Source organism: Betta splendens, chromosome 17 (genome assembly GCF_900634795.4).
Source record: "Betta splendens chromosome 17, fBetSpl5.4, whole genome shotgun sequence".
Lineage (NCBI taxonomy): Eukaryota > Metazoa > Chordata > Actinopteri > Anabantiformes > Osphronemidae > Betta > Betta splendens.
Genome location: NC_040897.2, coordinates 17,233,739 through 17,259,823, shown reverse-complemented (window position 1 = coordinate 17,259,823; position 26,085 = coordinate 17,233,739). Strand labels below are relative to the sequence as shown.

The following is a 26,085-nucleotide window of genomic DNA, read 5'->3' as shown; positions in this document are numbered from 1 at the left end:
ACATCCACCACTACGGCTTCCTCTGCTCTTTGTCCACCACCACAATGTCTGGTTGGTTCGCCATTACCATTTGTCAGTCTGGATCTGGAAGTCCCACAGGATCTTGGCGCGTCGTTCGCACACCACCACCAGAGGCAGAGAGAGACAGAGAGAGACAGAGAGAGACAGAGAGAGACAGAGAGAGAGACAGACGAGAGAGAGACAGACAGAGAGAGAACAGATAGAGAGACAGACAGACAGAGAGAGAGACATACAGAGAGAGAGAGAGAGAGAGAGAGAGAGAGAGAGATAAGAAGAGAGACTAGACAGAGAGAGACAGAGATATAGATACAGATATATAACAGATATATAGATATATAGAGATAAAGATGAAAGAGATATATTAGATAGATAGAATATATATATATTATATATAGATATATATATATATATATATATATGAATATATATATATATATATATATATATATGAATATATATATATATATATATATGAGAGAGAGAGAGAGAGAGAGAGAGAGAGAGAGAGAGAAGAGGAAGAGAGAGAGAGAGAGAGAGAGAGAGAGAGAGAGAGAGAGAGAGAGAGAGAGAGAGAGAGAGAGAGAGAGAGAGAGACAGACACAGACTGATTCCCCACTCCCCCCTTTTCCTTGGAGTCTTATTCTTCTGGAAAGAGATCTTAGATATTGTTCCTGGGAACTGTTGGAGCCACTCTCTCAGCTTAGGGTACAGCCCCTGGGATTTGTTGGGTTGAGTTGTGTGAGGTCTTAAACCTTACTTTGTAAAGTGCCTTGAGATAACTTTGTTGTGATTTGGCACTATATAAATTAAAAAATTGAATTGAATTGAATAGTATTCCTATCACCATGGGTACCAACTGTGCCCTCACCCTCCACATCTTTTTCTATTTCTTCTTTCAGCCCTTGGTAATTCTTGATCTTTTCCTGCTCCTTCTTCCTGAAGTTGCTTTCACCTGGGATTTTTACATCTTTCACTACAGCCTTGTTTTCTTGTTTGTCCACTACAGCCTGGTGTGGTAGTTCCCAGCCTCTATTGTACTCAGTCCAGCTTTTTCCAGTGATAGGTAGGATTTGTCGATATCAGACAATTCTTCTATCTGTCGGTGGTATATAACGTGCAGGGGGTTGTCCTTCAATGAGGCGTCTTCCTCTCAGCGTGTCTCAGTGTATCTCTTCAGCTGGGTATCCAAGGCTGTGAGCCTTCGCTTGGCAGTCTCCAAGGCCTCAGGTATGGTCAGGTTGCTGTACTTCTTAGGTAGGTTGTATTTCTTAGTCATGCCTTTCTGTAGCTCTGATACTGTAGTTGGCTAACTTATTTCTGAGTTGCCTTGATCTTAGCCTCCAATCTCCGTTTCTATGGGGGATACTGCACCTTATGGTATGTGATGATCTTATAGCCAAATACCTCAGGATCACAGTTGCTGTACTGTATATCACCTGATTGGTTTCAGTGATGGTCATACTGTAGTTGCTATTGTTTGTAGTGCTTTATTGACATCTTCTAGCAGACTTTCAGAAGGTGCTTCCCTTACTCTTGGTAACCGGCCTTGGGGGATCCAGGTGTTTATCTATCTGCCACGATCTTCATTCTCAGGTCAGCTGCTCTTGCACTAAGCTCTATTATTTTTGGGGCTTGGAACCCAATCTCTGATTTCTAGTTGTGACATCAAGTGTTTCTTTTTTTTAAACTCACCAGAGATATCTCACGATGAAACTTTGTCTCCAAGCTTGTCACACTTTTGTAGGTGCCGATGTAAAAACCCACTCGGCTACAAAAGAAGACAAAAAAAATGGGATGTGATTGTGGCAGGTCAGTCCCCCACCCCTAGGTGGTAGTGGAGTGTCATGCTTTATCTGTTGCACTTCTCATTAGTAAATAATTGGTAATGGTAATGGTCCTTGTAATGGCACTTGTATAGCACTGTTCTACCTATTGGTACTCAAAGCGCTTCAACACTGCATTCACATTCACCCATTCACTCACACAAACACTCACATTCACACACCGGTGACAGAGCTTATGTTGACACCGAGGGCAACTTGGGGTTCAGTTACTTTGGCACATGACTCAGAGAAGGCAGGAATCAAACTACCGGTCCTATGATTGGTGGACGATGTAACGGAAAAAAATGTTCTTATTCTTGTTTCTGTCCTTTCTTATCCTGTACTGTTTTCATACAGTTTTTGCCTTGTTATGTTCAAAATACATGTTACTTATGCGTGCAATTCATCTCATTTTGTTCATCATATGTCAGGTTTATGTATCTTATTGATTGCTTAGACTGAGTATAATTCATAGTTGTCTCTGCCTGGCACTCCGGGGAATTGGCTCCTATGTGACTGCCCAAATCCAAAACCCTTCTTTTTGTCTCCTGCATTGCTACTTCTCTCTTATAGCGAGACACCAGTGGTATCAAGTGGAAGAATGTAAACATCTCCACACAGTAACAGATGAGGTGGTAACATGCAATTTGACTGGACAAGAGAGACATTCCATTCTGCCAGAGAAAGGGACAAAAAGGCAGAGATGACCTGAAGATTAGGTGGTCTTTCTATCACACCTATGTAGTGATGTTCTGATCTCCCCAGTGCTGGTTTACAGTAGTTCAGCATTGGTTGGGTTTGGGATTTTCTTTGGGTTATTGGTTGTGCACATGCATGTTTTGATTTGCTTTGCCCATTAATTTTACTCTTCTTCTTATTACAATTACACAAAAGACAACTTTCTCATCAGTCTTTTTATGGGAAATTTTCACAACAACAACAGCCCTCTTTACAGCACATGCTGTGTTTTGCATTGTTAGCTGTGTTACTACTGAGGAGCCATATCATTATTCTTGGCTTATCACAGACACAGAATCCTCTGGGGCAAAGAAAGGTTCTGTTTGAGTTTTTTGTACTCCTTCACGCTGCGCTGCCTCTCCTTACATGGAGGTAGATCTCAGAATAATTATGTTACATTTAAACACCACCTTAGCCTCCTGTTGCTTGCCAGGCTGTCTGCCTTAACTTTCCAAACCTTTATGCACCTAAATAAAATAAGAATAAGAATACACAATATTCTTCATAGGCATGTGAAATGTGCCTCTCCTGCCTGTTCATCACTAGGAAGGCAGAAGTACCCTATTTGTATAATTCTCCACCTTCCTGGAGAATCCTCCTTGTCTCACATGTCTCAACAACACTCCTGGAGGCTGATGAAGTGTTTCAATGTCAAGAAATGTCTGTGAATTTTATTGTCCTGTATATCATCTTTTCTGCCATGAGTAGCTGAGTGATCAGGAGTTCCTCTTACTGTAGGTTGTTCTATCTGTTTCTGTTCACACTTCCAGATTTCTTGTTCCTACCCACTATTAACCCTTTATAGTTTTAGTGCAAATCAGTTTTACTTCCCACTTATGCTGATCTGCCTTGGTATTTCTTATGCTTTTATTAAATAATGCATTGTGTGTTCCTTGCTCTCTGGCTCCACTCTGTAATGTTTTAGTTACAGGACTGGATCTCTTGTGCAGCCTCTTTACAAGAGACTCTCCAACCTGGACATCTCTTATAACTTAATCTGTTCAGCCTTTGCCCTTCCAGTGAGTTTTATCTACATGTCTGGGTTTTTGGACTTTTATTCTGCACCATTCAGCTGTTTTGTTCTTTTGTGGAAAAATTATAGGCAAATGAGCAAAGCCTTTACAGGCAACATTTCTCATTAGTGAATAAACTTTGCACCCAAAGCCTAAAGCTGTGACCTGACTCACCTGCCCCACAGAGTCGGTAGTTCATCCTGCAGACCAACATTCAGCTCATCAAACACTTTCTGAGCCTTTTTCAACTCTTCCTCTGCCTGTAAATGAAGCTGCATAGTAACACTTGGAATAAAGAAATACTGAAATATAAACTTTTAGTACATTTGTGGACTCACCTTAATCATCTTGCGGTCGTTCTTCATCCCAGACACCTGGAGAGTTTCAACGTGATGTCGAGCACTATCATAGTCGATGAGCTTCCGACTTCTTTTGGCCACACGAGCCTGAAATGTTGAGGTTCCATTTTCAGACATTTCACAGGACATTCTAAATCTGAACTGAAAAGGTTCCTTTACCTTTAGGTCTGGAAACCTTTGCAGGTATTCATCTAGATTCAGAAGTGTGGAGTCCACCACTTTGTTGTGGAAATCTTCCCACAAGGCATCGCAGTCCTAAAATATTAAAATGAAAAAACGCATTACATCAAACATGAAGGTTCTTTGTCTGATACGTACCTGACCTGAAGATGCACATAATCTATATGAAGGTAACACCACTTATATCTGTTTGAGTCTAAAATAGGGTTTTGTTGTTCTTACCTTTCCAATCGTAATGATGTCTTCTTTCCCGTGCCAATCTGGTTCATAAACTTCATGTAAGGACTGCGTGAGGTTGATGGAGGCTTGCTGCATCCCTGCAGGTGCGAACAATGTGTACTGAGATTAAACAAGGTATTTGTAGCAGTGGGGTCATAAAGAACTTCAGTTTCCTTGACAGGTATAGATGTTTTTCATCCATGTGAAGTGATACATACAGGTACATGTAGTTTTTGTCACAATGTTGAAGTGAATGGTGTGATGTACATGTGTCATAGTGTTTGATGATTTATTTGCCCTGTGGCTTAATTTCTCTATATCTGTATTTCAAGTAGATGGAGTTCTTTAGGACCCAGAGACATTAAAACTGAAAACTTTAATAAATCTGAAGAAATACACCAAAACTAAAACACTAGATAAACAAAAGCACTCTTCAAAGGGCAGAAAACAACCCAGGAGGGCAAAATACCAACAACTCTAAATATTAATAATTATTGTATCTGTCAAAGTTGTATAGTCCCACAAATGATTTGTTTGCATCTGTGTATAGTCTGAAGGTTGAGTCATGTCAACTAGATCTCTTCTTTTTAGTAGAAATGTTTTACCACCAATCCAGGTGTGAAGTCATCAGAGGGAATGAAGATACATGTAAGAACACTAGTTTGAACCACAGCAATTTCAACTGTGCTTTTAAGGTGCATTGTGCTGTTTTACAGTAGCCTGGCATCAGAACATGACCATTATAAAGTGTACTGTTAGAAACCAATGCAGAATCACTAAAACATCGCTCTGCAGCTTTTCAGGACATTAGAACACTAGTTAGAACCACAACAATTGCAACTGTGCTTTTAATGTGTATTGTGCTGTTTTACAGTAGCCTGGCATCAGAACCTATTATAAGTTGTACTGTTAGAAACCAATACTGAAACACTAAAACATTGTATTGCAGCTGTTCAGGCCATAAGAACACTACTTAAAGCCCCGGCAATTGCAAATTAAGGTGTATTGTGCTGTTTTACAGTAGCCTGGCATCAGAACATGACCATTATAAGTTGCACTGAACACTAAAAATTCGTTCTGCAGCTTTTCGGGCCATACCTGTAGTTTAGGAATAGAAATTTACAGGAAACCCACCCACACAGCCCACTACCTGTTGTTTATCTCTCATCACCATCTAAAACACTAACTTTGAGTAATCAGGATCCTAAATCACAGAACATAGAACATAATAATAATAATAATTGAACTTTATTGATCCCAAATTGAGGAAATTATTCCCTGCATTTTTACCCATCTCCTGGGGGGAGCAGTGGGCAGCCACAGTGTGGCGCACAGGAAGCTAGAGGGAAGTGTCTTACTAAAGATCACACTTGGTGCTTTGGTAGGCTTGAACCTAGGACCAAGCCAACGCTCTACCAACTGAGCCACCAGGCCAAAAACATCGCCACTTCCATCAAAGCCAAGAGAAAGAAAAATACGGAGGTAAGAAGCAGATCACGACAACAGTATTTTGGTTATCTTATGTTGGTTTGAGGATGATAGAACAATAAAGGAACATCAGACCATCCGTAAATCTTTACTTTTTGACTGGGTACTACAATTATATGTTAAACAAGTGGCCTGACCATGAACAGACACACATAGCTTGACTAAAAGCACATTATGTATCTAACATGACTGTCACTTGACTTGACACTTGACACAAAAACATGGAACTTGGTTAACAAAGAGGAGAGAAAGCACAATTCAACAAAGTGGAAGGGGAACATGATGGCTGTGCTAGGAACAAAAACACTAAAATTCTATGACCTGTTAGCATCTGGATGGAGCACTGATGAGGAGCAGACGGACGGAATATACCCTATCCATAAGGTGGAACAGAAATACACAGGCAGAGGGAAATGCACAGGTGAGTTAACAATTTAATCAGCACTGGTAACAGACAACAGGATGTAGGTCAGGCAGAGGCGTGATTAATGAGGGGCGCGGCCATATGGGGGCATCAATTAATTGTAAATTATTTTCCTGTCTCTTACTCAGACTTTTTTCTTGAAATTTCATCCATGAACATGTACAGAAAGTAATTTTCTCAAGATTGTGTTTGATTGTGGACCTTGTTTTAGCTTAAGACTACTAAGAGTCGTGATTGAATCTTAGCACTGAATTTCACACTATAAAAGCAGAAAAATAGGAAGACCAGTTGTAAAGGTGTGGTAAGGCACCTGGCTTAGGTATGGTGCAACTATTCTAGCATCAATTCAAAGCAAAGGTCATCACAGACAAGGTGGTTGGACCAGTGGCTAAACACAGACAAAATGATTGCACTAGTAACTGGCCACAGAACGGTTGGACCAGAGACGGGGAACAGAGACGACGATTAGACCAGTGACTAAACACAGACAGGTTGGTTGGACCAGTAACTGGACAGACTGGACGGTTTGGACAAGTAACAGAACACAGAGAGAACAGTTGGACCAGTAACTGGACACAGGCAAGACGGCTGGACCAGTAACAAAACAAGGACAGAACAGTTGAACCAGAGACTAGACACAGACAAAATGGTTGAACCAGTAACTATACCCAGGAGACCCACAACTCTGACCGTACAGTATGTGGAACCAGCTTCCTGTTCAGGTTCTAAATCAGACACCCTCTACTTTAGGACGAGACTGAAACCTTCCTGAAGCTGACAATCAAAGCTGCTCAGGTCTCAGCTATTGAGACTTAGCTGCCGTAGGTTCAGATGCTGAGACATCCTTCACACACTGAGCTTTTCCTCCTTATACCCACCAACATGCCACCATTGCACTGCATATTATTATGCATGTTCCTTAGTTGTGCCATAGTTTTCTACAGGTATCATTGGACTTTGAACCTGATTCTGCTGGAGCTTCCTTCTGGCAAAGTTTTTTTTACTCCACTGTTTCCTGGTAATAGTGAAATATGAATTCTGTATGTTTGCATCAGAATTTAAGACCATAAAAGGCCTTAAAATTAATTTTGTTCCATGTTAGAACTATAAAGTATTGTATTGAAAAAAGGTGCTTTCTAACCTTTAATGGCAGAGATGTAGGTCTTCATTTCCCTCTGCAGTCGAGAGCCTTCAGACTGACAGAAGACAAAAGTCTGGTTAATGAAAAACTTCAACTGTTTTCTTCGTCCACCTTTCTGTTTTTTTTGTAATTAATGTGAGTCAAATTGATGATTTTTGTTAAACAAAATATGAGTCACAGCTACAGTCGACACATTTGAAAGTGAATGCATAACTCCCTTTTTCCAATTGATAAATTGATGATTTATCAGTATATAATTATTTTTTTATTATAATAATAATAAAAAAAAAATATTAATTTATTTTTTAAATGAAAAGCTACCTTGTTGAGTTTTATGGTTGTCTTTTACAATTTTGTAATGTCTTAATAGTTGCTTTGTGCAGTGCATTTTGCTTTGTTGTAAATTGGCCGTATATAAATAAACAAAATTGATTTTAAATAAATATTTAGTATCTGGTCCCCAGATCACTGACATTTCTTTGTTATTCTATGAGAATGAGTATGAATTACAACTTTTATCTAATTAATAATACTTGTGTGGCCTTTTTTATAAGAAGTGGCTTTATCGTGGTGGTGAATAATCAGTTCAGCAGAGAAAACATCAGGCAAAGTGTGAAGCAATGCCGCTCTTGTTTCTCCTGAATGTGCAAATATCTGAACTGGGTTTGTATATTAATGCCATCAGACTGAAATCTCCAAAAGACTACAGGGCGAGTTATGATGAACTATGGATCATATTATTGTTTTCCTAAGGATGGACAATATAATGACTAATTATTTGTTTTATTTTATCCGGTCAATAACCTTCAATATCGTCTCACCTCTTGTCGTCTAAAGTTAATGACAACTTGTTCAAACTGCTCATCCTTGGTCTCATCTGCTTTTCCCAGCTTCTGCAGCACCTGAGAAAATGTAAACAAATGTAAAAGTGGTTAAGTTAGTTAGTCAATTAGTGAATAACTTAGCAAGAAGGTTAGTCAGTTCTTTAGATACATATTTTTATTGTTATTCAGAAAGAGGTTTGAAAACATCACTGACAAACATGTGATTCGATTTTTATGTTAATGTTAATGTTTATGTTATGTTAAAACAGTTAATACATTTTCTTAATTAAATTTCCAAGGCATGGGTCAAATGCAGAAATAAATAACGTGTGATCAATAAAATTCCAATTATTGTAATTATTAACTTATAACTATATTTTCTTTCAGCACCATGGATAAACTCGACTAACAAAACCAGGTTTTCAGAACCATGGACAGAACCAGGTTTTTAGCACCATGGACAGACCCCACTGTGCAGGCTACACAGTAAAACTAGACTACTGCTAAACATATGGATATATTCAAAAAGGAAACATATCAGTTTTCACCATGTCCTCTATACTAGAAAAAAAAACTTCATCAAGTTTTCTTTAACAAAAGAACATTAAATTAATCTCTGACACGTTTCACTATACATGTGACGTAATGACTGTCGGGTGTTACTGTGACTCAACCAATCGGATCGCTCCGCTCAATATCTGTTGATATTTGATTTTTTTAAATTGTACTTATGTCACCAAGTGAGAATCAATTATTTATCGTGTTAAAATCTTTATCAACCGTCTGACAAAACCAACAACACAGAGTTGTGAATATAGGTGGATAACAGTGACGCAGGCCTCCAGCCTGCTTTTCTCCATCTTTCCTTTTCCATCTGTTTCCGTCCTTTCAGCGTAATCCCTCATGATCATCATTATCCTCACTTCCTACCTTCTCCTGCGCTCGGTTCAGACGCTTCTGCACGTTTTTTGCAAATATTCCCGTTTTGATTTCCGCCATGATGACTGCGGAGACAGAGAGGCGGATTATCGCCAACAGCCACGGACAAGAGGGGGAGGTGCGTGCGCGCGCGTGGAGGGGGCGGAGCTTAAAGCCGCAGTCATATGACCCCGGCGTTTCCGCCCGCCCACAGAATACGGCCTACTGCAAACATATACTGCTGCGTGTAACAATGATACCGTTGATCATGACAAGCCCTCATCCTGTGCATCAGACAGTGGATGCTCTGAGCAGCGCCTTCAGGCTCAGATACCCCCGGTGTGGGAGGGAACAGGTCTCCCCCACTGTTAGACTGCTCCAATGCCCTACAAATGTGTGGTAAATTCCTCTTACCTAGAACTAACCATTCCATTTAAAAACTCAAAGCATGAGAACGTCAGGACTGAAAAAGGACTCTGTGGGTCTGGAGCTTAGCTCAATACTATATTAAAGCCCAATCTTGCTCTTGGATTTAAAATAATTTAGTCCTGTATTTGGTCTTAAAAGATAGGTTAGAGAGAAAAGTGACATTATATAATGAGAACAACGTCTTACAGTTGAGATGAAAACATTTCTGCACCTGTACAAATGTCCAGATGAGAGCAGCAGCTCACTGTGATTTCAGTTTGAATGTTCTGATGAAACAGCCCATGGTTTGGGGCTTGTGCTTTTAAGGCTGCAGATGTAGACTACCACCAGAAGGGGGGCCCTGTGTCTCTATCAGCACTCTGAATAGCACAACAAAGTCTAAAAAGAAACTCTCCACGTGAGGCAACAGTGACGCAGTGCTGACTCATCTGTGTGTGTGTGTGTGTGTGTGTGTGTGTGTGTGTGTGTGTGTGTGTGTGTGTGTGTGTGTGTGTGTGTGTGTGTGTGGTGTGAGTTAATGAATCAGGGACTCTCTTCTCTTCCTCCTCTTCCCTCCTTCCTCCTCCTCTGGTGTCGTGACGTTGATTTAGGAGGAAACACCACAAACAGTCTGGACACACTAAGACCTCCTCCCTGAATGAGAGGGAAATACCTCTGTGTCAGGGGGAGGGCTCGGCCCGGCTCAGCTATAATTACAGTAAGAGCACAGAAGCAGAGCACAGTGACATTGGTACAGCTCACAGCACTGGACCGCAGAGGACCAGACAGAACAGGATCCTTCAGAACCAGAAAGAATCAAAACCTCTGCTCAACAATACTCAATCCATTCAGACCAGAAAAATGGTTTGAGGACATGCAACACCCAGAACTAACGTGGATCAGATGACGGATCAGATTGAGAACCTGAAGCTCATCTTACTCTGAATCTGCCATTAAAGTGATTCTACTCAGTTTCTGCTGGACTCTGCTCTAAGTCTGAAAGGACTCCTGCTTCCAGGCCTGTTGAATTTCTGCAGACCCAGAATGACTAAACTACTGATAGAGCATCAGATCACCATGTGCCGCCGTCTATTTGGCTTTTTCCTCTTCATTGCCATTGGTCTTCTAATCGATGCTTCACCAACATCACCTCTAGCCACAGATGTTGAACGAGCACCTTGGCTACAGGAGGGCTCACCGTCCTCCCAGTGCCCATCCTGCTCTCTGCTTCAGATGAAGAAGAACTCATCATCGTTAGGGGGTCAGGGTGACATGGTGGAGGCTGTAAAGCGCCACATTCTCAGCATGCTGCACCTGAGCGCCCGACCCAACCTGACACATTTGATCCCTCGAGCTGCACTGCTTAATGCCATCACGAAGCTACACGTGGGCCGCGTGGCTGAGGACGGTAGTGTGGAGATCCAGGAAACCGATGAGGAGGGCACCAAGGCCCCATCACCTGAACCCCCTTCTGAAATTATTACCTTCGCAGAGCCAGGTGAGTCGAACAGCCAATTAGAACATTTGAGTCCAAATTCCTGTTGTCCAACGCCCATCATAATTTGAATTTACAAAAGGTATAGTTACACAAATACACTTACACAGACACAGTAACTCATCACTAAGAAACTCATCCTCAGATTTCCAACATTTGTCACCAAGACACGCTGCCCAGCTGCTGTAGGCCTGCTCTGCCTCACTACCCTTCCCTCAAATCTGGAGTACGTTGGATGCACTAGAGGAAGGGTATTAATGTTAGAGTTGAGGTCTGGCATGGTCAGAAGAGAGTGGGGTCAAAATCTTCATCAAACTAACTTGATCCATCTTCAGCCATTAATGCATGGCTTTGGTAGCTGAAGGCTCTGTCTCCAATTCTGCATTTAGAAACTACAAGAACCACAAGTAGACCAGCACTCTGGGAACCCAGTGCTGTGTTGGGAACATAAGGAGCTAGGATTTCTGAGGGTGTCTTGAAGAATAGAGCTAAATGGAGCTTTGTCATTAAGGGCACTTAAGCACTTAACACAAATGCAGAGAAGCTGATAAAGGGGAAATGTGATCTCTGTTCCTGAGTCCAGTTAGACTCTGGCTACAGCAAGTGAGGAGTTCCAGTGGTCCAGCTTTGAAGGAACTAATGATGGAGTCAAAGTTCAGCATCACGCTGACAGAGGAGGCTCTGGGTTTTGGACCTTTGTTCCATTTTCCTCCTAAATTATGTATCCTTAAACTTTTTCACCCTACATACAGTCTGAATGTGGTAGTAATAGGTTGGGATGGACAGACATATCCAATGTCTGAATCTCCTGTTTCAGATGTTTCTACTGACCCAGGTTTATCCCTGTTAAAATGAGACAACCCAAATCCATTTGCCCAGATGTCCCTCTCGCTCTCTCATTATCTGGATGTTCCCTTCATCTCAATCACCACAATCCTAAAAGTTCAAAGTTTGTTTACATATTTCCACAATCGGTCTGATTGTATTGATTCAGGCTAAAAGTCAAGTCTGTTTCATTTATGCTTTTATGGGCATTCAGGGGATCATATAGCAGCAAAGAGTCTGTTTCTGTTTAAGTATGTTGTGTTGAACTGATAAATCCAGCACACTGACTGTGTTCTGATTTAATATTACCACATGCAGATATGAAGACTCCAGATCTGTTTGAACCAACATTGTTTAGTTTGAAAGTTCAAAGCCTTAAGATTCTAACACTGGAAAACATTTACTGTATGATGACATACCTGAAATGTCTCTGTCACCTATTGTTTGTGGTTTTCCTTCCACCTTTGTTTCTGTTGGTTTTCCTCTTCCATTGAAGCTTTGGTTCTGTATCTCCTGGACAGCAAACCTTTTAAACAAAATCAGACACATGTGCATCATTCTTAGAATTCCACAACAGTAGTCATTTAGTGTAGGTGTGACATTTTAGCTCATGCACAGAAGAGGCAGCGTCTCAGTCCAGCCAGTCAGGGCTAAAACAGATTACAGCAAGCTGACTCCTGACAGGATGCTGTTTAATTCTCAACTGACACTTCAACTGTTAAACCACAGATGCAACAAGTGGAATATTTAGTGAGTCTATCCAATCCAATGATTTCTAAACATATGGACAATCACAGATTGTTTCTTTGAACATGAACAGACTTGTGACCAATAACTGTGACCTAATAGACATAATGGTTTTGTGCTATAAATAGTCCTTTTCAGAAAGATCTTTGATTCAAACCTTTCTAAAAGACTTGCCGAAATTGGAGGACAGAGAGAGGGGGGTGTGGAGGCGTAATTCCACATGATCTCAGGCCGTAAATAATCCCCCTATTCAGATAAATGTGGGTCTCAGTAATTATTCTGCAGCAGAAGTTGAAGACAAAGGAGACAAAGGCAGCGCAGGGAGAGGTGTCCAACCATCATCAACCAAAATAAACTGTCAGAGAGAATGTCCTCAATATTTAAATTAGGATGAGTGGATCAGGTCCACTCATTCATTTAAAGACAGTGATTGGTTGGTCTTCATTCTCTGACCCAGGAAGGTCTTACTGCTGTAAATAAGTCTGCTTTAGTTCTTCTGCATCCAGAGGAAATAGGCGTGCAAACCATTCTCATTATTCACACTTGTTTCTGTTTCAAAAAAATCATTGTATGGGTGGCTATGGCTAATTCTTGAATGTGTGGCCTCTATTGCAGGTAACTCTCCAAACACACTGACCTTTGACATTTCACCTGAAGGACGAGACTCGGTGGTGGAACAGGCAAACATCTGGATCTTCCTAAAAATATCAAAAGGAAACAGAGCAAAAAGCAAAGTGATGCTACAGCTGCTACAGCTTGACAAGGAGTGTGTTTCTGAGAAAATGGTGGAAACTCGTCGTAGTGGCTGGCACACACTAGCTCTTCCTCATGCTGTGCAGACTGTGCTTGACAGGGGCAGCAGGTTGCTGAGCCTGCAGATTTCATGTCCGCTGTGTAGCGAAGTCGGAGCTTTGCCTGTCCTGACATCTGCTGACAGTAAGTCTGCTGCAGGTCGAGATCAGTCACACAGACCTTTCCTCATGACGACGCTGCGAGCTCAGCAGCAGACAGTGCAGCGCCGATTTAAACGAGGTCTAGACTGCGACGGCAAACTGCGCGTCTGCTGTAAGCGACAATTCTACGTCAACTTCAAAGACATTGGCTGGAACGACTGGATTATTGCTCCATCTGGTTACCATGCCAACTACTGCGAGGGTGACTGTCCAAGCCACATGCTGAGCTTGAGTGGCTCTTCTCTCTCATTCCATTCGGCAGTCATAAACCATTACCGCATGAGGGGCTACAGCCCATTTCAAAACATCAATTCATGCTGCGTGCCAACAAGGCTGCGAGCCATGTCCATGCTCTACTACAACGAAGAGCAGAAAATCATCAAGAAAGACATCCAGAACATGATCGTGGAGGAGTGTGGCTGCTCATAAACTAGAACCTGGTGGAAACTTTTTCCCAACCAGTACTATTGATGTTTAGCCACGCTGCATTGTATTTCTCATCGGGAGAAATCTTTTCCACATTGGAAGAACCTGAGAATACTATGCAACTTATCCTGCAAGATCAAACTTGATCATCTACATTTTAATGTGTGTGTCAACATACTTAAGGGGAAAGTGATCAACAGCTGCTAGAGTCGCTAACCAAGTTATTTTGACAATGTTATCATCTCAGTACAAACATTTTACCTTAGCTTAAAAGTTTGAGCTGAGACAAGTGAGAAAGAAGCCAAAGACTGAACCCCGAAGATGGCTCCGCTAAATGAACACAAACAGCTGTTGGAAAGTCCAGTACTAAGGGATTAATTTATTTTATTGGTGAATGGATGCAGCAGCAGGAACAGTTGTTGTCAGTGTGAGCCTCATTAAATGTTGTTGCCAATATTACATAATTTATTTTCCACTTTTGAGCTGATTCATCAATAAACAAAAAAAATTGTCATTACTGTATCATTTACTGGTTGTAACACAAAACTACCCAAACAAAACTCAAATTGTCAACTTCCATTCAAGACTCTCACCAATATGCAACAAGAACAATTTGTGGGGAAACAAACTCCTAATAATCCCCAGAGAGCAATGAAAAGCTTATAAAGACACACAGCGAAGCCAGTCAGTCTAAAGCTCAGCCTGGTCTTCTTCTCAGGTTGGTCTGTGCCTGTACGTGCCTGTCCAGGTGACAAGCAGCTGGGATGGGTTTCATGACCTTTGTCATAAAGTGGCTGAAGATGAGTTAATTCTGATGGTTTCTATGAAATTTGACACAACTCATTCACGTTTGTTCTGTCAGGCTTGGGCAGGTGTCGGACCCACATGCACGGCGCAGAAACACAGGTGTGATTAAGTGCAGGTTTATTCGGTGATTCAGAGTCAGGCGGTCCAGGTCATACACAGTACGTTCCAGCAGACAATACACAAAGGAGCAGGCAATCTCAGAATCAAGGTCCAGGCAGGGTTCGGTACATGAGCAGACTTGGCGACAGTACAGACAAGGATCAGGCAAAAACTCACGGTCAGATTATCAGGCACAGGTCTTTCACAGGTTGCGGGATCAACAGGGTTCAGGCAAGAATCAATGGTCGAGGCGGTCACGGTCAAAACACGAATGGCTACGATAGAATGCTGGAAAGAGTACATGAACTAACAATCTGGCGACTGGTGTGGGTGAGAGGTGGAGGTTAAGTACAGGTGCTGATTACTAATTAGCAACAGGTGTGGATGATGAGAACCGGAGCGTGACAGGAAGTTAACAAATAAAACAGGATGTGACACGTAACATGAATCATGACAGTACCCCCCCCCCTATGGCGTCTTCCACGGCGCCAACGAGCCCCCCCCCCAGGGCGGGTGGAGGGAGGAAACAGGAGGAGGGCTCGAATCTCCCCCCCTCGCCCGGGTGATGAAGCAGGGTGGGCGGAGGGAGGACATCAGGAGGAGGGTCCAGCGCCGGAATCCTCCTCGTCCGCAGAGCCGTGGCTGTGTTGCCCCATCCCGTCCGGGGACGGGGCCTCAGGATGTGCTGCATGAAAGTCTCTGATAAGGGACTTGTCCAGTATGTCCCGGGCCGGCACCCAAGAGCGTTCGTCCGGCCCGTAGCCCTCCCAGTCGACCAGATACTGGAAGCCCCGCCCCCGACGTCTGCAGTCGCGGAGGTCCCGAACCGTGTAGACAGGCCCTCCGTCCACGATCCGAGGAGGAGGAGGCGGTTGATGGGGAGGAACCATGGGGCACGACCGATAGGGTTTGAGGCGGCTGATGTGGAATGTGGGGTGGATCTTCATTGTCCTGGGCAATGAGAGCCTCACAGAAACAGGATTAATAATTTGTGATATCGTATATGGACCAATGAATTTCGGAGTCAACTTACGGGTCTGGGCCTGCAACCTGAGGTCCCTGGTGGATAACCAGACCTGATCGCCCACCTTGTATTCTGGGCCCGGTATCCGCTTACGGTCGGCCCGCCCGTTGTACTGGTCCCGTGCCCGCAACATGGTGCGCCGTGCCTGCAACCATGTGCGACGGCAACGCTGGACCAGGGCGTGCGCCGACGGGACGCGGACCTCTTCCTCCGAAGCCGGAAATAATGGCGGCTGGAACCCATAGGCACACTGAAACGGGGTCAGTCCGGTGGAGGCGCAGGGCAGCGTGTTGTGGCGAACTCCACCCACACGAGTTTGCTGGCCCATGACCCCGGGTTTCTGGAGGCGAGGAGCCGCAATCCTACCTCCAACTGCTGATTGGCCCGTTCGGCCTGTCCATTGGACTCGGGGTGGTACCCTGACGATAAGCTAACTTCAGCCCCTAGGAGAGAGAACAGAACTCTCGCCAAAATCGCGAGACGAACTGGGGCCCTCGGTCCGACACAATGTCTGAAGGGAAGCCGTGGAGTTTAAAAACATGCTCGAGCATGGCTTGGGCCGTAGCCTTGGCTGACGGCAACTTGGGTAGGGATATAAAGTGGGCTAACCTGGAGAAGCGGTCTACCACCGTCATGACGACGTCTTCCCCTGGGAGGGTGGTAGACCGGTGACGAAATCCAGGGCTAGGTGTGACCAGGGGCGGTGCGGTACCGGCAGAGGACGCAGCAGACCGGCCGGTCGCTGATGCGACGCCTTGCCCATGGCACACGTGGGGCATGCGGCGACGTATTCCTGGACGTCCTTCTTCACCGTCGGCCACCAGAACCTCTCCCCTAGCCTAAACAGAGTGCCAGCCACCCCGGGGTGTCCACTTACTAGTGAGGCGTGAGCCCACTGGATGACCTCTCCCCTGAGGTCGGGTGGCACGAACAGCCGGTTGGGCGGGACGCCGCGTGGGACTGGACGGTCGCGGTTGGCCTCCCGTACCCGACGCTCCACCGACCAGGTGACTGCCCCCACCAGGCATCCCGGCGGTAGGATGGACTCTGGTTCCGCTGGTTCCTGCTGCGCGTCATGCAGACGAGACAGAACGTCAGGTTTCACATTCTTGGATCCAGGACGATACGACAAGTGAAAATTGAAACGGCTGAAGAACAGTGCCCACCGGGCCTGGCGTGAATTCAGCCGTTTCGCCGTTCTCAGGTACTCAAGGTTCTTATGATCTGTATATACCAGGAAGGGCTGGTCTGCCCCCTCCAGCCAGTGTCTCCACTCCTCTAGAGATACCTTTACCGCGAGCAGTTCACGGTCCCCGATGTCGTAATTCCGCTCCGCGGGAGATAGCTTGCGGGACATGAAGGCACATGGGTGGATCCTACCGTCCGCGGATCCCTCTGGGACAGCACGGCCCCGACTCCGGAGTTGGACGCGTCGACCTCCACCACGAACTGCCGCTGTGGGTCGGGCATCCGCAGCACGGGTGCCGTGACGAAACTGCGTTTCAGACGTTGAAACGCCTCCTCTGCCTCGCCTGTCCACTGAAAAGCAGTCTTACATGAGGTTAGTGCGTGTAGTGGAGCGGCAATACTGCTGAACCTCCTGATGAACTTTCTGTAAAAGTTGGCAAATCCTAGGAAGCGCTGCACCTCCTTCCTGCTCTGTGGGACCGGCCACTCCTGAACTGCCTGGGTCTTGGCTGGGTCCATTTCGATCTTGTCCCTGCTGACGATAAATCCTAAAAACGAGACCTGGTCTGCATGGAATTCACATTTTTCTGCCTTAACATATAATCGGTGTTCGAGTAATTTCCTGAGGACCTGACGGACATGAGCAATGTGCTCCTCCTCGGAGCGGGAAAAGACCAGGATATCATCAAGGTATACAAAGACAAAGTCATTTATCATGGGACCGAGTACCTCGTTCACAAACGCCTGGAAGACCGCTGGCGCGTTGGTCAGACCAAAGGGCATGACGAGGTACTCATAGTGTCCATCTAGGGGTATTGAAGGCCGTCTTCCATTCGTCCCCCTCTCGGATCCGAACCAGGTGGTAGGCGTTACGGAGGTCCAACTTGGTAAAGTGCGTAGCTCCTGCTAGCAACTCGAACGCGGAGGATAATAAGGGAAGAGGGTAGGAGTCTCTTACAGTGATGTCATTGAGACCCCGGTAATCAATGCAGGGCCGCAGGGAACCGTCCTTCTTCCCCACAAAGAAGAACCCTGCGCCTGCAGGAGAGGATGAGGGACGAATGATACCTGAGGCCAGCGCGGAGTCCAGATATTCCTTCATAGCCCGGGTCTCTTTGGGCGAAAGCTGATACAACCTCCCCTTGGGAGGCGTGGTCCCTGGGCGCAGGTTGATCGCGCAGTCATGTTTTCGGTGGGGCGGAAGGGAAGTCGCACGGACCTTGCTAAACACAGCGCGAAGATCGTGGTAGCAATCGGGGACTCCCGTCAGATCGGCCTGCTCGATCTCCTCACCGGTTGTCGCCGTTGCCCCTGCAGGTGCCTGTTGGGAAACTGCGGGCTGAAAGCAAGTGTTCATGCAGTCTGAATCCCATCGGCTCACCTCCCCCTTGCGCCAATCCAGTGTGGGGTTGTGTAGCCTCAACCACGTGTGGCCCAGTACCACCGGGTGGTAGCATGACTCTACGACTAGAAACGTGATTTCTCAGTGTGAGTGTCAGAAAAGGTCATTATTACCGGTTCAGTTCGATGAGTAACTCTCCAGAGCCGTCGTCCGTCCAGCGCGGCCGTCTCCACGGGGGAAGCCAAGGGAATGGCCGCGATGCCCAGTCGCTCCACAAGTCCGGCGTCCATCAGACTGGCATCAGCTCCGGAGTCAATGAGGACCGCCTGCTGGACGGATCGGGTACTGGAGACTAGTGTTACCGTAGGCAATGACCGAGCGGAGGCGCTACCTAAAATTGTTCGGCTCACCGCTACCCTCCGTGCTAGCGATGAGCCATGTCTTTTTAGTGGACAGCGCAGGGCAAGATGCCCGGCCTGACCGCAATACAAACACAGTCCATGGGAGCGTCGACGTCGCTTCTCCTCTTCTGACAGCCGTGCGCGGCCAATCTGCATCGGTTCCTCTGGCTGCGGTCCCACTTCCGGGTTCCGAGGAACGGACTGACCGCCAGGCTCACGCTGCCCCCTCCTGGGGCTCGTGGTGCGAAGTCGATGGTTCTCCCGCAGGCTTTCCTCTCGGTGGTGCTCCCGTTCGTTGCTCCCCAGCCTGCGGTCAATTTGTATCGCCAGGGCGATCAGAGCGTCCAAACTGCTGGGCAAATCCCTCGCTGCCAAGCAGTCCTTGACTCGCCGAGAGAGTCCGCGGATAAATACATCACCCAGTGCGGTGGCGTCCCAGCCGGCTTCTGCGGCTAGCGTGCGGAACTCGATTGCGTACTTCGCCGTCGGTCTGCCGCCCTGTCGAATATTCACCAGCCGCTGAGCCGCTTCGCGTCCCGGGGTGACTTCCTGGAAGATCTGTTTCAATGCGGTGGCGAACGCGGCGAAGGTGCACACGCAGGAAGAGCCGTTTTGCCACTCCGCTGTCGCCCATGCTTCCGCGTCCCCCGTCAGGTGCGAAATAGCGTATGCCACCCGAGCGCGCTCCGAGGGAAACGCGGGTGAATGCAGTTCAAAATGAATCTCACACTGTGTGAGAAATGCTCGACAGTCTCCTGACTCACCAGAGAACCGTAGCGGGGCGCCTAGCCTGGCGTCTGGAGCGACGGCCATGGGAGCCGCTGCTGCCAGGGGCGCTGCCGCGGCAGTGGCGCTCGGGGTTGGTCTCGTCTCTCCCGTCGAGCTCTGGGTCAGGCGATTCATTGCCTCAGTTAATCCTGCCATCGCCGTCTCCTGTCGCAAAACACACTCGGCCAATCTCTGGAGAGCGGCGTTGGTTTCTCCTCCTGCTCTGCTGCGCGCTGCTCCTGAGCCATGAGCTGAGCACGGAGGTTCTCTGCACCGGCGGAGTCCATTTCTGGCCAGATTGTTCTGTCAGGCTTGGGCAGGTGTCGGACCCACATGCACGGCGCAGAAACACAGGTGTGATTAAGTGCAGGTTTATTCGGTGATTCAGAGTCAGGCGGTCCAGGTCATACACAGTACGTTCCAGCAGACAATACACAAAGGAGCAGGCAATCTCAGAATCAAGGTCCAGGCAGGGTTCGGTACACGAGCAGACTTGGCGACAGTACAGACAAGGATCAGGCAAAAACTCACGGTCAGATTATCAGGCACAGGTCTTTCACAGGTTGCGGGATCAACAGGGTTCAGGCAAGAATCAATGGTCGAGGCGGTCACGGTCAAAACACGAATGGCTACGATAGAATGCTGGAAAGAGTACATGAACTAACAATCTGGCGACTGGTGTGGGTGAGAGGTGGAGGTTAAGTACAGGTGCTGATTACTAATTAGCAACAGGTGTGGATGATGAGAACCGGAGCGTGACAGGAAGTTAACAAAATAAAACAGGATGTGACACGTAACATGAATCATGACATGTTCAAAGGACATATCTTTAGTTTCGTACCATATGAATATACATGTGCACAATTAGTGTTGATGTTCAGGTGAGTTTTTGTTTGCCAAGATCACAACTGTGATCTGCTCTGCAAGCACAGTCAAAGGCTGTAGAAACCCAACTCTCAGCTCAGTTTGCAGCTAAATCCACTGCTAGGCTTCTCCATCTTCTCCCATGTCTTACTCTGATGCTTAATAGCTCAGTGGATCTGTACTTAAATAGCAGAACAGCTCAAGGGGTTGGGCTGTGATGCTCCGCTGTTTGTTAGCTGACCTACAATCTCAGTCAACAAGTTGATTTAAAAATCACAAGGTAACTGCTGGGACAAACTGCACTGGAAGCAACACAATAGATACAGAGTGTCAAGCTCACACGGATGAGGACCCAAATGCACAGCACAACACCGCTTGACGGTGGTAAAAGGAGAGTTTATTCTGGGTTACGGAGTCCAGATCAGGCAGGGTCATACACGGGAGGTTAGTACGAGATTAAACAAGGTCAGGCAGAGTCGGCGTCAGGGACAGGCAAGGTTCGTACACGAGAGACTGATTTACAATACCAAGTCGTCAGGCGTAGAATCGTGGTCAGGCAGGCAGACAAGGTCGGTACCAGACAAGAGCAGGAGACCAGGGCAGACAAGGCAGGCAGGGACTAGGCAGGCTCGGAATCAGCGGTCAAAAACAAGATACATGGTACACGATGGGACTAGATCAATGAACGTTGGAAAGTGGTGACTACACGCATCAATCTGGCGAGGTGCAGGGGTGAGAGGTGGAGCTTAAATACCAGGTGGACTGATTGCAGATGAAGTGCAGGTGTGGATAATGAGAACCGGACCACCAGGAGCTGAGACGAGCGTGGCCGGACCACCCGGAGCTGAGACGAGCGTGGCCGGACCACCCGGAGCTGAGACGAGCGTGGCCGGACCACCCGGAGCTGAGACGAGCGTGGCCGGAGCCGGGCCACCAGGAACCGATGCTGGAGCAGAGACGAACGTGGCCGGGGCTGGGCCACCAGGAACCGATGCCGGAGCAGAGATGAACGTGGCCAGAGCCGGGCCACCAGGAACCGATGCTGGAGCGACCCCCTCCTGGAGGTCGGCGGGAACCGATGCTGGAGCGACCCCCTCCTGGGAGGTCGTCAGGAACCGATGCTGGAGCGACCCCCTCCTGGAGGTCGGCAGGAGCCGATGCTGGGGCGACCCCCTCCTGGAGGTCGGCAGGAACCGATGCTGGGGCGACCCCCTCCTGGAGGTCGGCAGGAACCGATGCTGGGGCGACCCCCTCCTGGAGGTCGGCAGGAACCGATGCTGGGGCGACCCCCTCCTGGAGGTCGGCAGGAACCGATGCTGGGCGACCCCCTCCTGGAGGTCGGCAGGAACCGATGCTGGGGCGACCCCCTCCTGGAGGTCGGCAGGAACTAGAACGGCGACCTCGCAGGAGCCGACCAGAACAGGAACAAGAACGGCGTCCTCGCAGGAGCCGACAGGAACAGGAACTAGAGCTGGAACGACCGAGTCGGGCCCGACAAGGGCCAGACTGGTCTCTCCTGGACCAGCGATGGGCAACACGACCACCTTCCCAGGACCGACAGGGACAGGGACCGTCACTGCTACAAGGTCGGCAGGGCTGCTTGCGGTCTCCTCTCTGGAGCCGGCAGGGCTGCTTGCGGTCTCCTCTCTGGAGCCGGCAGGGCTGCTTGCGGTCTCCTCTCTGGAGCCGGCAGGGCTGCTTGCGGTCTCCTCTCTGGAGCCGGCAGGGCTGCTTGCGGTCTCCTCTCTGGAGCCGGCAGGGCTGCTTGCGACCTTCGCGCTTGTCGGGACGGGCGCTGAACCCGACTGGGCTGGAGCCGGCTCGACTGGCGTGATGTGCCATCTGGCTAGGGCGAGACTGGAGCGTGACGTGATTTGACTGGAACCTGAACGGGGCACGCCTGAACGAGGCCCTGAACAGAGCACGACTGAATGGGGCCCTGAGCAAGGCACGGCTGAACTGGGGCCTGAGCAAGGCACGGCTGAACTGGGGCCTGAGCAAGGCACGGCTGAACTGGGGCCTGAGCAAGGCACGGCTGAACTGGGGCCTGAGCAAGGCACGGCTGGGCTGGAGACTGCGCGGGACACGGCTGGACTGGAGACTGCGCGGGACACGGCTGGACTGGAGACTGCGCGGGACACGGCTGGACTGGAGACTGCGCGGGACACGGCTGGACTAGAGACTGCGCGGGACACGGCTGGACTAGAGACTGCGCGGGACACGGCTGGACTAGAGACTGCGCGGGACACGGCTGGACTGGAGACTGCGCGGGACACGACTGGACTGGAACCTGAGCGGGACACGACTGGACTGGAACCTGAGCGGGACACGACTGGACTGGAACCTGAGCGGGACACGACTGGACTGGAACCTGAGCGGGGGCAGAGGACGGGGGACCGCACGAGTGCAGGAAGTCCTACCAGCGGAGTAAACATGGGGCTGGGCAGGCTGGTGCAGCCACGACGGTCAGACGGGGCTGGGAAAAGGAAACTGAAACCGGGACCATCGGCGGTGCGACCGGGGCTGGCGTAATCCGAGCGGACTGCGTGGGGGCTGGTGTGGTGTGGAGCGCGCTTAACTCTCCGAGTCGCGCGCACATCCGCTCGTAGAGGCGACGGACACTGGGGCGTTCTAGTACGCTGTCCTCGTCCTCCAAGGTCCACACCGCCACCTCCACGGCGCTTCGCTGGGCCGCCGGGTCGGGCGCCCTCCGATAATCCTCCGCAAGGATCTTAAAATAATTGCGGAGGTCGCTGGGTAAATTGGCATTAAAAATCCATGGCTTACTGCAGAAACAGGAAAAGCAAAAGAGCGGAGAGAAAAAAAACCAACTGGGAAACTAACTAGAAGCTGGCTGGGTCCAATTCTGGCCAGATTGTTCTGTCAAGCGCACACGGATGAGGACCCAAATGCACAGCACAACACAGCTTGACGGTGGTAAAAGGAGAGTTTATTCCGGGTTACGGGGTCCAGATCAGGCAGGGTCATACACGGGAGGTTAATACGAGATTAAACAAGGTCAGGCAGAGTCGGCGTCAGGGACAGGCAAGGTTCGTACACGAGAGACTGATTTACAATACCAAATCGTTGGGCGAAGAGTTGTGGTCAGGCAGGCAGACAAGGTCGGTACCAGACAAGAGCAGGAGACCAGGGCAGACAAGGCAGGCAGGGACTAGGCAGGCTAGGAATCAGCGGTCAAAAACAAGATACACGACGGGACTAGATCAATGAACGTTGGAAAGTGGTGACTACACGCAACAATCTGGCGAGGTGCAGGGGTGAGAGGTGGAGCTTAAATACCAGGTGGACTGATTGCAGATGAAGTGCAGGTGTGGATAATGAGAACCGATACTGACAGGGAACAGCTGCTGATATGACGTTTAGCAGGAAGTCCTTTCAACATAAAACAGGAAGTGAAACTGGAGCAAAACATGGGTGACAACAAAGTCCTTTCAAAACAATACCAGAAACAAGAAACAAGAAACCAGATCGTGAAACAGAGAAGAACTATTTGGAGTATTTCAAAGTAAAAATATCAGATGAAGCCATATAAGATATAATTTAATGAAGCAGGTAATCTACCTTAGTGCCTTGACTCTCAACAGCAAGCCCTTCATAATAAACTCCACCTACATACCACATACATTGAGGGTTGCCGTAGTCAAGCCTTACGAATGATATTCTGTGCTCGTCCTGCATTTGAAACAGTTGACTGGAACACAGCATCAGAATTGAGGACCAGCACTTGATGGTTTGATTGAAACACACACATAATAATTAGCAGGGTTCTGTTCAGATATACAGTATATATACTGGATGACCTAATCCTGGCCAGGGCCAAGTGGAGAATCTTCATGTTATCTTCGACTTAAATAACTAATTCATCCCATGCATGCTGTAAAAGAGGAGCTTGACAGTAAAAGGCCGTCTCCCATTGGGGTACAGCAGCACTAAGAGAAAATAATGAGGAACTGTGAGGTCTGGAAGAGAAGGTGGAGCTTTTGAAGTAATGATTTGAATTTTATTAAACAGATACAATTAATGGGAACTCATTTTTACATCAATGTCATTGTCACCACCTCTGATGAGTAACTATCAGATAACATGACATAACACACAGACGTAGATGTGTGTGTGTGTTGAAGTGAACAGACGTGAACTCAGCCACATCAGTTCATTACAGGTTAAACACTTACTGTTCAGTGACCTTTACATTGGCTGGAAACATTCAAACTCTGAAGTAATGTTTGTCTAACATATCACAGAACCACAAATCGCGACTTCCATTGGATTTACTGGAGTAGAAAGAAAAACTGCACTGGTTTAAGCAATTATTCCAGTGAAGTAAAGCTTTGTTCTGATACCAGTGTTCAGACTGAACTTAACATAAATTTTACTCTTTGTTCATTTTTGGGGTGTTTGGGGTTAGGGTCTATTAAAAGTATAAACATGCTTTTTACAGACAGCCACTTAGCAGTGCTGGCCTCATGTGGCATCACTCAGAAGCACATTTATTTTTACAGGTGAGGAGTTTATGATGACACATGTTGCTGATGGAGGCAGCAAGGGTGTGAATGTGCAGACGGACAGCGAGGAGGGAAGACGTCCAGGAAAACGTGATGAGAGGTGGACGATCGTCATGTGAGTCAAATAAGGATCTATTTTGTGTGTGTGGGCAGGTTGTGGAACACGTCAGCTGTTGGAGGGAAGGCCTGATGACCTCGACACCACCTCCACCAAACTGCTGCTCCATCACTGAGCACAGACTCACTGTTGCTATTCAGAGACTCCCTCCCCCACGGCTCACTCACACTCTGCTCCGACTATATTAGACTAGAGCTGAGACTGAGAGCAGCTGGTGTCAGAACCGTTCAGATTCATCTAAACGGAACAGAGCTTTAACCACTACTGTGAGACACTAATGGAAATGTAACACAGGTGAAAAAATCACTCATCCATTTTATCAGCTCAACAGTCAATTCACAGGTTTACAGGGATTATTTGCATTTGTGAGAACAAGTTGTGATTTTGTAGATTGGTCGCAGTAGTAGAATTAGTTGATTAGCAGGTTTCCTGAAGCTTGTTGAAGAGAACAGGAATCAGATGTGGATCTCACTACTCAGATCTAAGATAAAAAAATTATCGTTCAGATGGTCGCGATCCCTTTCTTACTTGACTTTGGCTTTAGCACAGAGTCAGTTTGTTCTGACGCCCACAGAGTAAAGTGACAGATGACTAATGTTCATCAGGAGGAGGAGGAGAAGAGCAGCACTTTTTATACTGTTGAGACACAAAAACACAACAAAACCACAACATACAGTGGATTCAGGTCACTGCTTGAGGTTCTGAACAAGATCCACTGATCAGTTTTAATTAGTCTATGTGCGTGCGTGCGTGCGTGCGTGCGTGCGTGCGTGCGTGTAAGATAATTAAGGAGGAATTTGAGATGAAGTGGGGCCATTTTCCTAAAAGTGGGTCACTTTGCCATAAACTGATGCTGTGCTCTGCCTTTATGTTCAGATCAGGATGCTACAAAGTTTCTAAGCAAACGGAACTAAAGCTCTGCTACGAGCTACTCATACCGCACGTA

General features: G+C 47.3%; 2 protein-coding genes across 2 annotated transcripts; one reads left to right on the top strand and one right to left on the bottom strand.

The window, feature by feature from the left end:
- Window positions 1-1,669: 1,669 nt before the first annotated feature.
- On the bottom strand, window positions 1,670-9,317 carry LOC114845181 (amphiphysin-like). Its single transcript, XM_029133056.3, has 8 exons — window positions 9,161-9,317; window positions 8,228-8,308; window positions 7,407-7,461; window positions 4,357-4,451; window positions 4,114-4,209; window positions 3,934-4,041; window positions 3,770-3,855; window positions 1,670-1,789 (listed from the first exon to the last, which is right to left on the bottom strand). Exons 1-8 carry the CDS (start codon window positions 9,227-9,229, stop codon window positions 1,687-1,689), a joined length of 693 nt encoding a protein of 230 aa, XP_028988889.1. The 5' UTR covers window positions 9,230-9,317; the 3' UTR covers window positions 1,670-1,686.
- Window positions 9,318-10,108: 791 nt separating this feature from the next.
- inhbab (inhibin subunit beta Ab) lies at window positions 10,109-14,516 on the top strand. The gene is made up of 2 exons (XM_029133067.3): window positions 10,109-11,054; window positions 13,239-14,516. The coding sequence occupies exons 1-2, from the start codon at window positions 10,601-10,603 to the stop codon at window positions 14,003-14,005; spliced, it is 1,221 nt and encodes a 406-aa protein (XP_028988900.1). The 5' UTR covers window positions 10,109-10,600; the 3' UTR covers window positions 14,006-14,516.
- Window positions 14,517-26,085: the final 11,569 nt, after the last annotated feature.